Genomic DNA, 12669 nt, shown 5'->3' with positions numbered 1-12669 from the left:
GCTCCAATTCTAGCTGAACATGGAGGACCCTTGTATTATCTGTCATGAGGATATGGCACCTGAGGACCTGTGTGTACTGGAGTGCCGCCACAGCTTCCATAGAGAGGTAAGAACCATGGACATACGAATCAGATATTTCAGTAAGGGAGGTTCCACACTTGGGCCATTTCAGCGTCTGAAGTGGACTCGGACTGCTGAGTCATGGTTTCTTTTGCATATGTGAACTCAGACCCCTCTAAATGGCCCCAAAAATAACTAAAAAATTTGTTTTGTGGTTCGATTAATCTGTACATTGTGAAAACAAAACGGCCCCAGTCTGCTTTAGCTTTGCTTTATGGTGAAGACCTCGAGGCTCACTGTACGCACAGCCACAGTCTACAGCACTTCAGCAGGTAAAAATAGACCAAGGATCATTTATAAGGTTCTACTCAGGATAAAGTTTGTCCATGATCTGCGACAAGACGGTAACCCTGACATATTAAAGCGATAAGATGCGAAAGTGGTTTTACACTGTTAAAGACTCACGCTGGGCACACAACGCAATTTTAAGCTGCTTTCGCGCTGAATGAATGACATTTTTCACCGGGTGGAGCTCAGTGAGGAGCACAGCCGAAAACGGAACCCACTGCAGCAGACACAGTAATTTTTCCAATTTTGCGCAGTGCACTTCGCCAGTCTTTTCAGCGCGGCCAATAGGAGAGCAGGTGTGTCTGGTGGTTCCTCTCTGGAAATGTCAGGTTTATCAGAGAATGCTGCCCACTTTGCGAGCGCTGCGCACACCGTGAGTTCTGTGAAAGGGGTCCGAGTTCTAATGGAGTTGTTTGAACAAGAAGTGGTCTAAGATCTCAAAGGACCAAAAAAAAAATTGAGTCCTCTTTATAGTTAACTTACATTGTGAACACAGAAAGAACTGAGGAAATTTGCAGTTGGTTCACTTTAACAGAACTCAGTTCAGTTCTTTTAAAATGAACTATGAGGATGATAATAATAATGGCAACAGTAGCAACAATTATAGTACTAGTAATTATAATTTTGCAGTCTTTTGTTCTTACTGTTGCATTCTTTCACTTATTTGATATTGTGATATATCGTTATCATCGCAATAGTATAAAATACAAATATAAATTTAAGTTTGTATCGTCCACCCCTACCTTGTTGGGTAACTTATGAGTTCTTCACCTTCATACTCTTACAGGTAATCTCTGAAAATGAAAACTGCTCCACTAAATGAACATCTATCAAGGAAAAACTGGATAAATACCTTAATGAGGAACTAAAAATGAATCCTTTATGACAGGGGTATTTAATTAAAATTCAGTAAGTTTAGAGAAAATTTTGTTAGAGAAAATTTCCTCAAGTGAAGGTCCGGAACAACATAATGTCTAACTTGCATCATGATTCAGTGCCATATACTGTAAACTGAAGTAGCCTAGTAGGTATATCAACATCTTATACAGTCAACAACTGAATATCAAATCAAATCAAGTACAGTTCAGTCATATTTCAACAACATTTATTGTCAGTTTTCTCTTTTTTAGAGCTCGCCATGTGAAATAACTTCCCTCTGACTCACTTTCTTCTCCGACTGCTGTTTCTCGCCTCGTCCCTCCCTGTGTGTGCGTCACTCACTCGAGTCTCAGTGCTCATCGTAATGCACAGATCTGATTGGCTGAGTAGCGTCACGTGTGATATTTACAACGCATGCGTTTGGTCTGTGAGTTTCCGGGCCGCTAAAGCTACCGTAAAGGCGAGAAAAGTTACGCCGATTAAAACAGGACCACCACGTCGAAATTAAATAATTCTCCATAGTTTATCGGTTATAAATCCAGGTCCGCATAGGACAGCGTCTGGGTCCGGACTCAGACCGTGGTCCGCCTATTAGTGACCTCTGTTCTACAATGTCCTTTGTAAATGCTGCCTATGCTGTAATAGGGTTATGGCTTGTAATGTGCATACAGCTAAGCTGATTTCAGACCAGAATCCTTATCAGTGTATTTTTTTTTGTGTAGTGTATAAAGTCATGGCTGAAGGAGCAGAGCACCTGTCCCACCTGCAGAGAGCATGCGCTCCTACCTGAGGACTTCCCCATGCTGCCGGGGCGACACCGCCGAGGACATGCACCTGCAACGTCCTTCTCTTAATGTACAGACACCTCTGAAATCTGTGCATATATAAACTGCATTATGTGCATTTGGACCAAGACTATGACCATTTACTTGTTTTATGTGCCTTTTCTGTTGATCATGCAGTGAGTTTTTTTTCTTGAATGTCATGATAATTACATATTTACAGTCAAAATAGTAGATTTTCCAGGGCTGCATGTTATCACGGTCTTAATTCTTCATCACTGTACTCATTAAGGAACGATCAGTTCGTTAAACTGTTTTAATGGTTCGTTTTTTTCCCTCAGTTGTGGTTACATTATGCTGTTGAGGAGACGTACTGTTTACCAGCTTATCATATGTATATATATTTTAAATATTATTTTAAATAGTTTTTCATTAAAAATCCAGGGGAAAAATGGCATTTCTTCTTTTCCTTTTAATTCAAGTTGTTGTGTGAGCTGTTAACTACATTTTTGTGTTTTCCAAATGTGCATCATGTGGAGTCCCCAGGACAGGGATTGGGAAACCCTGCGTCTACATGCACTCAATAATCCAATAATAATAGGATTTCTGCAGTTATCCGATTATTCAAATGGTCATGTAAACACCATACTCCAATCTAGAAATCCGATGAAGAGAGCTGGATTTTAGCTCAGTAATCAGATTTCTCAGTGCATGTAAACTCTTACTCTGATTTCTTTCATTTCTCTCCGTCTGCGCATGCGCAAGAACAGACAGCGGTACGGAAATAAGCGAGCAGCGTTGCCCATGGCAGCAAAACACTTTTGGAGCGACGCTAAAACCAAACACAAAATAAAGGACTTGAATATTCATCTTCTAGATTGTTGCATGTTCATATTTTCAGGTAAAGTGGAGCAGTGTTTTAAAAGCAAAGCCAATCCGATTACTGCCTGGCTCATGTAGACCTGGGGTTTCCCATTATATGATTACTCAAGTGCATGTAAATGCGTTGATCGGATCACTGACAAAATTTGACTTTCTGCAGTCATCGGATTATTAAGTGCATGTAAACGCACTCAGTGACGGCAGTGGCCTGAATGAAACTCAGACTTGTAAAATGATTCACTCTGCGTTTGCATTTTTATTTTTGGCGTCCATGAGGTCCACTTACAACATTTTGTGTTTATATGTACCAAAAACATTCAGTTCCTTTTTGCATGACTGTTTCCAAACCTCTTGTTAAACAGACAGTTTTTGTTTCTGTGCCTGACCTTCAGACTGATGCATGTAGATGACCTCTCTTCTGTTTGTCTGCCATGTATTTACACCTCTTTTAAAAAAAAAGCAGTCTGGGCTGAAACACTCCGTAAAACTTTATGAATGGGTGAACCTAAAACCGCTGTAGGCTGAATGGGCAGGTGTACATAAATGTGTCGGTTTTTGTGATGTCACAAAAACAGTGAATTTAAAACAGGCAGATTTTGTTTTAGAACGTATACGTACGCTATATCATACAACAGAATAAATTCTGTTTTCTGTGATTCGGGCCTTTGGAAGGAAATGTTTTTTAAGTTGCAGATAATCAGATTACACTGTCTAAATATAGCCATGCAGGGGGAATCGGTCCTTTATTCCTGACAGGTGTTACTATTATTAGTGTGCGGCTACATCTTCAGACAGCGGACCGGAATTCTCCAGTGATGTTTCCAATTTTAGATTGGCCACCTTCACTGCCTGCCTGAGTACGTTTAAAATTAATATTATAAAGCAAAGAACACAGCATGCGCCCGAGCAACACCGACAGGTGCAGATTCTCCTAGTGCTCCATGTATGTGAGTAAACGACATGTTTAGCACGGTTTGTTACAGCACCATCGTCGTTCGCCGGAGCCCAGTGATGTGTGACAAGTGTCATAGATGAAAAGCTCCTTTTGAACAGGAAAAAAAAACAGAATGCAGATAAAATGTTACTTTCAGCTGAGCTTTTTTAACAAGTAATTACCATGAGACAGATACAGACTCGGATTATTCAGGAACCGAGTGTAAATTTAAATATGCCTTATTAATATTTTAAAACACATGACTGAGATATAAGGGCTGTATCTCTTACACTCAGACCTCGCTTACGTTTGAACTTCATGGTGTGAATGAATCTAGATGGATGCTGCGAGGAATCTGAGAACAGATTAAAGAAAGCACGTAGTAACACATTCACAATGAGGGAGTAACTGACTAAAAGCTGCCAAGTTCCACGGTTTGCTCTGTTCTCTATCATGACTTGGCACTGGGTGTCTTCGAATGTCCAGTTTTAGTGAAGCATCCAAGAGCAGAAGACTATGTACAGAGATAAGTGCTGTCACTTATTGGAATTTGCTGATAACATCTGGCTGTTGCTCTTAGCCTGGCTCAGTTGACCAATAAAGCACTGTTTGTATTACAGTTGCTGCATTCCTGCAGCACCAAGAACTGTCCCTTTAATCGCAGCAATTCATGTCTGGGACTTGAAACACTTGTAAGGCCTCTTCCCAAAAATCCTCCAGAAGACATCAGTGAATCTGCAGGTTCTGCTGTCACACTCTGCACAGCTTCAAGGGGAAGTTCTCCGTTATTAAATGATCATCGTGAAGAACGATCACCACGTTGACCTCAAACTCTGAAAATAAGGCAGTGACAGTCGATCAGTCAAATTAAACAAGAGAAGATGGGTACTTTTATTTGTTGTTTGTTAGCTCTGCCTAGACGATTCCTAACTGGTACTTACAAGAAAGATGGGATAGGCAGAAATGATCACATTGCCCCTTATTATCTATATCTAAGCTGCGAATGGTCAAATTTCATCCACATTTTTGTTAATCATCAACAACCTTAACAGAATGCTTGATCTGCAGTTAACTAACCAAAATTATCATCAAAATTGTCATCTATAATACAAATAATTAGAATTAAAATAGAAAGTAACAATAATATTAATCTTTTGTGCACATACCAATTCAGTACTAAAGTAGATGCGCTTATTTTACATGTACATTGGCATAAACAAATGCCAAAACTATTCTGTGAAACTATGAAACTGATGCTTAACTATTCAAATGTTTAAAAAAACTTAACACAGCTGGTGCAGAAGCCTCTAATACACTGGAATCGTACAGTATTTAAATCTGTTATTTTAAAATAAATACACTGCTCAATCACATCATTCTATTGCCTTAAAAATTAAGATGTTTTGTTTATTTCACAATTTCTCACATTTTAGTTTTTTTCGAGTAGATTTAACACTATAAACTCTGGTCAGTAGGGGGTGCAGTGCACTCACAGCTCACCCTTAAACTCCAGAACACAGCCACTGGCTTATGAGCCCCTGAATGCTGTCGTTTTATTGGCTACCTACGGAAGCACCTGCATGAATTAGGGGGTGCTTCATGTAAATGATATGTAAATGAGGTGCTGGTAGGCCGGTGCTTGATTTCACACACTGATGCTGATTCATCATTTGCGCTGAAATTTCTGCTACAAAAGTGACGGGAATCAGACGCAGAGTAATTAGGTGGTCAAATCTGCTCTCCTTTTTACGCAACTATGATGAAAAAGAGCCATTATGTCTTACTGAGCTGAATAACAAAAAACAGACACTCACCAACTTTAAAGTTTGTGGTTTCAAGTGTGGGGCAAGTGAAGAGTCTAGGAAAGACCATGAATATAGGGATAGGCAGGCCATGACACACGTCTCCCTCTGCAATCTGGATATTCTGAATCTCTGTTGCATCCCTGGCGTAGCCCTCAGCGCAGCCTGTAACAGGAGAATATTTAAAAAAAATGAATTTGTAAATGTAGAGTGTATTTATACCTCACATCAACATGCGCTTTTGGCAATGATGGGGCTAAACGATTCATGAAAATATCTAATTGCAATTATGATTTAAATGCATTTTATTTCTATAAAATTAAGTTTGATGCCTTTTGGCACCAAGAAGATCAGTACATCTATTTTTCCAGGCACGAACGCTGAATGCAGTGTCTGGTTTCCACAATTAAAACTTGTTAATTTAATAATTAAGCGATAGAACGCGAGAGGGAGTGTGTTATCGCGAAATAACATCACGGCTGTGATTTGGTCGCCATAGATCATCACAGACGCGATGTTACTGGTGATAACACACTCCTCGAGTGTTCTATTGTTTTTATACCACAGTTAAATAAATAAAGTAATAAATTAATAAACTGGGCTGTGAACGCGGCGTTTAATATGTTTTAATGTTCGCAGTTCCTTCACCAAATTATAGTTCCTTAACGAGCAGCTTGTTGCTACGTCAGAGTAACGAGCCCCGCCCACTCGCTGTACAGCCAGCAGTTCGTTCTCCAGCTCCTCACACTAAAATCCCAAACTGTCATCACCACTGAGCAGCTTTTTTGTTTTTCACTGCGTCAGTTTTATGGCTCAGTCCGATTTGGTCAGACTCTGAAGATCAGACTACATGCTTGGCGAATGGTACTGGGTTCATTTCTGGCTGATTCCAGGTTGTTTAGCTGTTCTTCTGTCACAGCTGCCGACTGAAAAGCTGCTCAGTGGTGATGACAGTTTGGGAATTTAGTGTCATCTCATCTTCAGAGTCTGACCAAATCGGCTGTCTGGCTTGAGTGTCTCCTACAGCTGTTAAAGTCGTTGCTTAGCATCGGCGTCTCTGCGGAGTGACACAGTGTTTGTGAAAAACCTGTGATGTTATGGAGAAATAACAGCACGGTTAGAACGCCTCTCAACCAATCAGCTTGCGTGGCCGGAACTAACTGTTGTATAACATTAGATAGTCCTGCGATTTGAAAACTGCACTCTTTAAACTGCAGTTTTGTTATTAAGTCTTCAGCTTTAAGTGATCGGATCACGTTTGGATTTTGTTTTGTTTGGCAAAACAGACAGCTAAGGGCTGAGTGGTAGGGGCGAGGGGTGAAATAGGATTAGGCCAAAGTCTTCAATTCGTTGCTTGTCTTTCGTTATTCAACATAATAAAATACACTCGTATTAACAAGTGAGAAAACCGTTTCCAGTAGATTACTGAAAGTAAAATGGAATTTAGTCACACTTGGGATGCATTTTAGTGAAAAGTGTATATAAAGTCTGGTCAAAGTACATCCAGACACAACCTGGACATGAAACCCATGTTCATGTAAGGTGTAAACAAGCTTGTAATGTCATAAACAAAACTCTTCATTACCACCTGACTTGTTTGTCTATTGTCTGCTGCATTTAAAGCTGCTTCTTACAAACTCAGCAGATCATTGGGATAAAAATATTCCTCTTTCTAATCAAACACAAATCAACCTCTGGTTAACTGATTCAGAGTTTGGTGTGGGACATGAGTAGTTCCATGTGTCTTTTCGCTCACCGCATGTTTCCACACGAACCAGCTGCAACTCGATGCTCTTGATGGCGACCTCTGAACTCTCCACCACCAGCTCCCCCGTGAGAGGCTGTGTAATCACACAGTTAGTAGCGTCCAGGTGGCCTCTGATCAGGAACTTTGGGAGAGAACTCCTCTGCAATAAGAATTATATTGTTTTAAATAACTGACAATTAGTCAGTTAACCCAATAATATGGATTATTGATAATTGGTGATTTACATAGGGCCAAAGACAATTCCAGTGTTTTTCAATCTGACAGCTGCAGCATCTGGTCTGTCACCATGGACGATAATTTTGACATGTTTCTCTAAAGTAAAACAGAAAGCCTGATGACTCCAAACACACTTAATAGAAGCCAATGGCAAGAAAGGATCCCACTGACATGAAACACACTTATAATAGAAGTCAGTGACTGTTTTGTGTCAACAGGTTTTCTGCTGGTTTAGTAAGTGCAGGGGAATGACTGCCCATATGCTACACATGCAGCAGACAGAGATTAGATTGAATAGGTTTTCATTTATTTAACTTAATATGAGCAAGTACACCCATCAGGCATAACATTATGACCACCTCCTTGTTTCTACCCTCATTGTCCATTTTATCAGCTCCACTTACTATATAGGTGCACTTTGTAGTTCTACAGTTACAGACTGTAGTCCATCTGTTTCTCTGCATACTTTGTTAGCCCCATTTTACCCTGTTCTTCAGTGGTCAGGACCCCCATGGACCCTCACAGAGCAGGTACTATGTGGGTGGTGGATCATTCTCAGCACTGCAGTAACACTGACGTGGTGGCGGTGTGTTAGTGTGTGTTGCGCTGGTCTGAGTGGATCAGACACAGCAGTGCTGCTGGAGTTTTTAAACACTGTGTCCACTCACTGTCCACTCTATTAGACACTCCTACCTTGTCAGTCCACCTTGTAGATGTAAAGTCAGAGACGATAGCTCATCTGCTGCTGCACAGTTTGTGTTGGTCATCCTCTAGTCCTTCATCAGTGGTCACAGGACGCTGCTCACAGGACGCTGTTGGCTGGATATTTTTGGTTGGTGGACTATTCTCAGTCCAGCAGTGACACTGAGGTGTTTAAAAACTCTAGCAGCACTGCTGTGTCTGATCCACTCAGATCAGCGCAACACACACTAACACACCACCACCACGTCAGTGTTACTGCAGTGCTGAGAACGATCCTGCCTGGTCAATTACACATTATTTTTACCATGCGCACAGTGCGAGGTGTGTAGCGATGGGGTGTACAATGCTCATTTTCAGGTTCAATTCTGAGGTCTAGACTCAATTCAGTTTTTAATATTTTGTATGTTAAAAATGATCCCACAGATATGTAATTATATATACTACACAGATTGGTTTGGCTCGGTTCTCTATTAGACCTTTTTCCATGCCTGCTGTGACACCATAAATACAGTTTTACATTTCGATACACTTTTTAAAACCCTTTTTTTTATGCACTAGAATTCTTACATCCTTAGTGAGTAGTAAAGTGTTTATAAGCAGGCCATCTGACCCTCACCTCTTTCACATTCTGCAGCGTCTCCGGTGTGATGGTGAAATCAACTGGACTCGGCTGCACTTTGGATTTCTGTGGCTAGAGAATGTGACAACACATAATAATAAACGGTCATACTGTATAATTAGGTATTTTAGGCCTGCCTCTAGAATTACTTGGCAGAAATTAGCAATGTAGTCATAACAGCAGGAGCTCTAACCTGACAATGAAGCATGAATTCACAGGTTTTGCTCAGGTCCTTTGCCAGCAGAGGGCGCCTCATATCACAACGGAGGGTGTACTGAGGACAGGGAGAAGAGGATGATGACTGTTCAACTGATGTAAACTCACGAACACTCACCTACTTTTTCACCGTACTCCAAATATTTAAATACATATTTTAAGTCTATATATTTCTACCCATTTTTCCCTCAAATGAAAACAAACATCCAGCCTGAAAGATACATTGATTTATTGGCGCATACTTGAAACCTAGAAAAGCATTTCTAATGAGAATCAAGCAGCTTGAGGTTCATAAAAGAGCTGTACCTGATACGATGTTTTCTGACTACGGACAGAATTATTGATTTAATCAAGGATATTTCATCAATTCTGAATGAATAAAGCTCAATCGCATTGAGCTCCTGTTCACTGCTCCTAATGTTTAAACATGTAATATGTCTGATGCAGTAACAGGATGCAAAGTCCTTCAGAACTATTAGCCTTCACGTTTTCCCAGAGTTACCTGAATGTTGACAAAAACGCCGTGATACGTCTCGTACAGCATTTTGTTTCCCTTTGCTTGCAGTGGGAACTCGAATGGAATCTCAGTTTTGCCTCCTGGGACTTTGCCTGGTTTAGCCACCTCAATGTTACTGTTGATGAGCTGAATGGGCTGTTGAGGAGAAACGTAAAGACATTTAACTGTCAGCAGCATAGCTGCGCTACTTGCCTTGACAATATGAAACGTTAACAGCTAACAAACTAATAACAAGATAATAACAATACTAATAATAAACCATGGTACATTAATAATTCTCAGAAACAATGCAAACACACTCAGGCCTGAAGAAGCAGGAAATCTCCTGGTGGCCTTCACATTAGATCAGTATGTGAATTTCATTCCAAAATACTGCACATTCATTTATAAGTAGGAGAGGTTTAAAACAAAAACAGCTGACATACAACATACCGTGTTTTCATTTCTCTTATGAAGGTTAATTAATCGTGATATAGCACTGATATTCACTGCATGTGTAAAGCCCGCTCTCAACAACATATATCACAGAAAAAAAATGAAAAATTCATGAAAGTGGAGTTTAATGACTTCTGGAAGGAACTCCTCTGTTCACAAAGAATGAAACAACAGAAATTTTGAAAGTTGTGTGAACAGATGTTAAGAGCACGACTTCCTTCTCAAAAAAAGATACCGTTTTAGAGATATGAGAGTTTCTTAAAACAGCAATAGAATATTATTTTACAATTTAAGATCTACTCTAGCTAATTTTCCCTTTTACACTCAGAGTAACTACTAAAGGATCTTTGAAGAAAGTTAGACTGTAAGAAAAAATACAATCTAAAATGTACCAGTCAGAGGCGGGTAGAGGTGCCAAAAACCTAAAAATTGGCCAATCAACCAAAATGTATTATTAGGATTGTTACTTAAATTAATGGTTGACTGGAAATTTAATTGTACACAATTTTCCCTTTACCCCAAACACCAAACACGATCAGTGTCCAAAGTCTGCTCTGTTAGTTTTGCACTGATAATGTAGCTAATGTAAAGGAAGTCTGTGTCAGCAGCAACAGAAAAATTAGGTTGTTTTCCTGCTCATCATGCTGGAAATCATTCAGAATTCACAGGCTTTGAGAAATTAGCCTGGGAGTACACACACAAACACACACACACACATTTTCTGAAACCGCTCATCCTTTCTGATGTCTGGTAAGTTAGGACAGACTAAGCAAGCCCACATTTTAAAAACACTGTCAAAAACTATACATTAAATTATTTATATTCAACATTTTACATACTGTGCTGCACTACAGCATCCTAAACAGGACTAATTATGCTCTCTGTCATCAAACACACAGTTGGTAAGTGTTAATGATCAATACTGTCATACTGCCCAGCTCTACAATGGAGAGACAGAAGAAAAGAAAAGATCAGGTCAAATTTGGGCATATGAAGATTAGACAATTCCTTAAAAAAGAGGCCTTAATATGCTGATATCTGTCAAAATGTTATGCCTGCATTAAAGGACCTATGTAAATGATCTGGTTTGCAATATAAAGAGTAAATATACTAATAATTGCAGAGAAAATCCAACATTGTTTCCCTAATTCAGGTTCAATCCTTCCCATGGTTTGTATAGTTTGCTGTGGGCAAAATTTACAGACAAAACCTGTAAAATGGAAGGCAGTGTAAAGTTTACACTGTAAAGTAGTAAACTGAAGTCCAGCTGAATTCAGTGAGTGCTGTCCGAATGAAAAGATGTCCTGGGTTTGAGGAAGATTACGTGGCCTGAAACTCTTTCCATGTCCACTATTTTCCATGTCCAACATCTACACCAGACCTGAACTCATTTGAGGCAGAGATCCAAGGTGACAGCTGGGTGGAGCTCTCTGACGACTGTCATATCAAAGTCCGGGGTAAAATCCTCACCTTCACAGAATTGTAGAAAGCCTCGAACACTCCAACACTTTTGGAGCTGAGCTGCAGGTTCACAAGGCCTTCCATGGTGAGAGAGATGCCCTGATGCTGCACTGCCTCCTTACTGGTGACCACCACCACTCCGGCCAGCACCTCCTACACAAACAGATAACTGATTTTAGATTCACCCTAAATAATTTTCCCTTTTACATTCAGAGTAACCACAAAAGGATCTCTGAAGAATCTTGAACTGATCTGTAAGAAAGAACACAACCTAAATGTACCAGTCGGAGGCGGGTAGAGGTGGGTAGAGGTGCCAAAAACCTAAAAATCTTCCAATCGACCAAAATATCAGGATTGTTACTTAAATTAATGGTTGGCTGGAAATTTAAACGTACACAATTTTCCTTTTGCCCCGAACGCAAAACACGATCAGTGTCCAAAGTCTGCTTCTTTAGTTTTGCACTGTAGCTACGAGGATAATGTAGCTGAAAGTAAATGAAGTCTGTGTCACCCAAAATCTTTTAAGGGGGCATAAACTTCTGTTAGCAAAACTAAAGAACATGATTTGGCCACCTGATTGTGTTTGGAGTAAATGGACAATTGTGTGGATCTGATTCTTCAGTGAAGCAACACTTTAAACCCTTTAAACTTCATCTGGAGAAAAACAAGTGTGAGTTCTCTACCAGCGGTGGACGAAGAACACAAACCACGTACTTGAGTTAAAGTAGAGATACCCAGGGTGAAATATTACTCCAGTAAAAGTAGAAGTTCCTCCCTTTAGACCTCCACTTGAGTAAAAGTACAAAAGTATTTGCCTTCAAATGTACTTAAGTATCGAAAGTAAAAGTACTGAAAGATTAATTATGACTCTGATGTCCTATTAGCATTTTTGTAAGAAGACTCGCTTCATTAACTCACTTTAGGTGAAAATATTTCAGCGTCTCTCTTGGTAAACCAGTCTTTTAATAGAATGTCATTAATTAGTGACGCTGATGTCTATTAAAATGATTATAAGCACAAAACACTGAAGGCAAACAGTTTCCATCAG

General features: G+C 39.9%; 2 protein-coding genes across 2 annotated transcripts in view; one reads left to right on the top strand and one right to left on the bottom strand.

The window, feature by feature from the left end:
• ttc3 (tetratricopeptide repeat domain 3) overlaps positions 1–2526 on the top strand; it is a 60217-nt gene extending 57691 nt beyond the window's left edge. The window contains exons 45-46 of the mRNA XM_036594775.1: positions 14–106; positions 2010–2526. Of these exons, the coding sequence (XP_036450668.1) occupies positions 14–106; positions 2010–2141 (225 nt within the window). The 3' untranslated portion in view covers positions 2142–2526. The remainder of the gene's footprint in view (positions 1–13; positions 107–2009) is intronic.
• A 1506-nt stretch (positions 2527–4032) lies between these two features.
• vps26c (VPS26 endosomal protein sorting factor C) overlaps positions 4033–12669 on the bottom strand; it is a 9589-nt gene continuing 952 nt past the window's right edge. Inside the window, exons 2-8 of the mRNA XM_036594784.1 lie at positions 11631–11774; positions 9711–9860; positions 9186–9266; positions 8990–9064; positions 7444–7594; positions 5700–5852; positions 4033–4718 (exon numbers count right to left, since the gene is read on the bottom strand). Coding sequence (XP_036450677.1) covers positions 4636–4718; positions 5700–5852; positions 7444–7594; positions 8990–9064; positions 9186–9266; positions 9711–9860; positions 11631–11774 — 837 coding nt within the window. The 3' untranslated portion in view covers positions 4033–4635. The remainder of the gene's footprint in view (positions 4719–5699; positions 5853–7443; positions 7595–8989; positions 9065–9185; positions 9267–9710; positions 9861–11630; positions 11775–12669) is intronic.

This window comes from Colossoma macropomum, unplaced genomic scaffold (genome assembly GCF_904425465.1).
Source record: "Colossoma macropomum unplaced genomic scaffold, Colossoma_macropomum, whole genome shotgun sequence".
Taxonomy (NCBI): Eukaryota; Metazoa; Chordata; class Actinopteri; order Characiformes; family Serrasalmidae; genus Colossoma; species Colossoma macropomum.
Note: the sequence above shows the minus strand (reverse complement) of the source record. Positions and strands in the feature narration are given on the sequence as shown.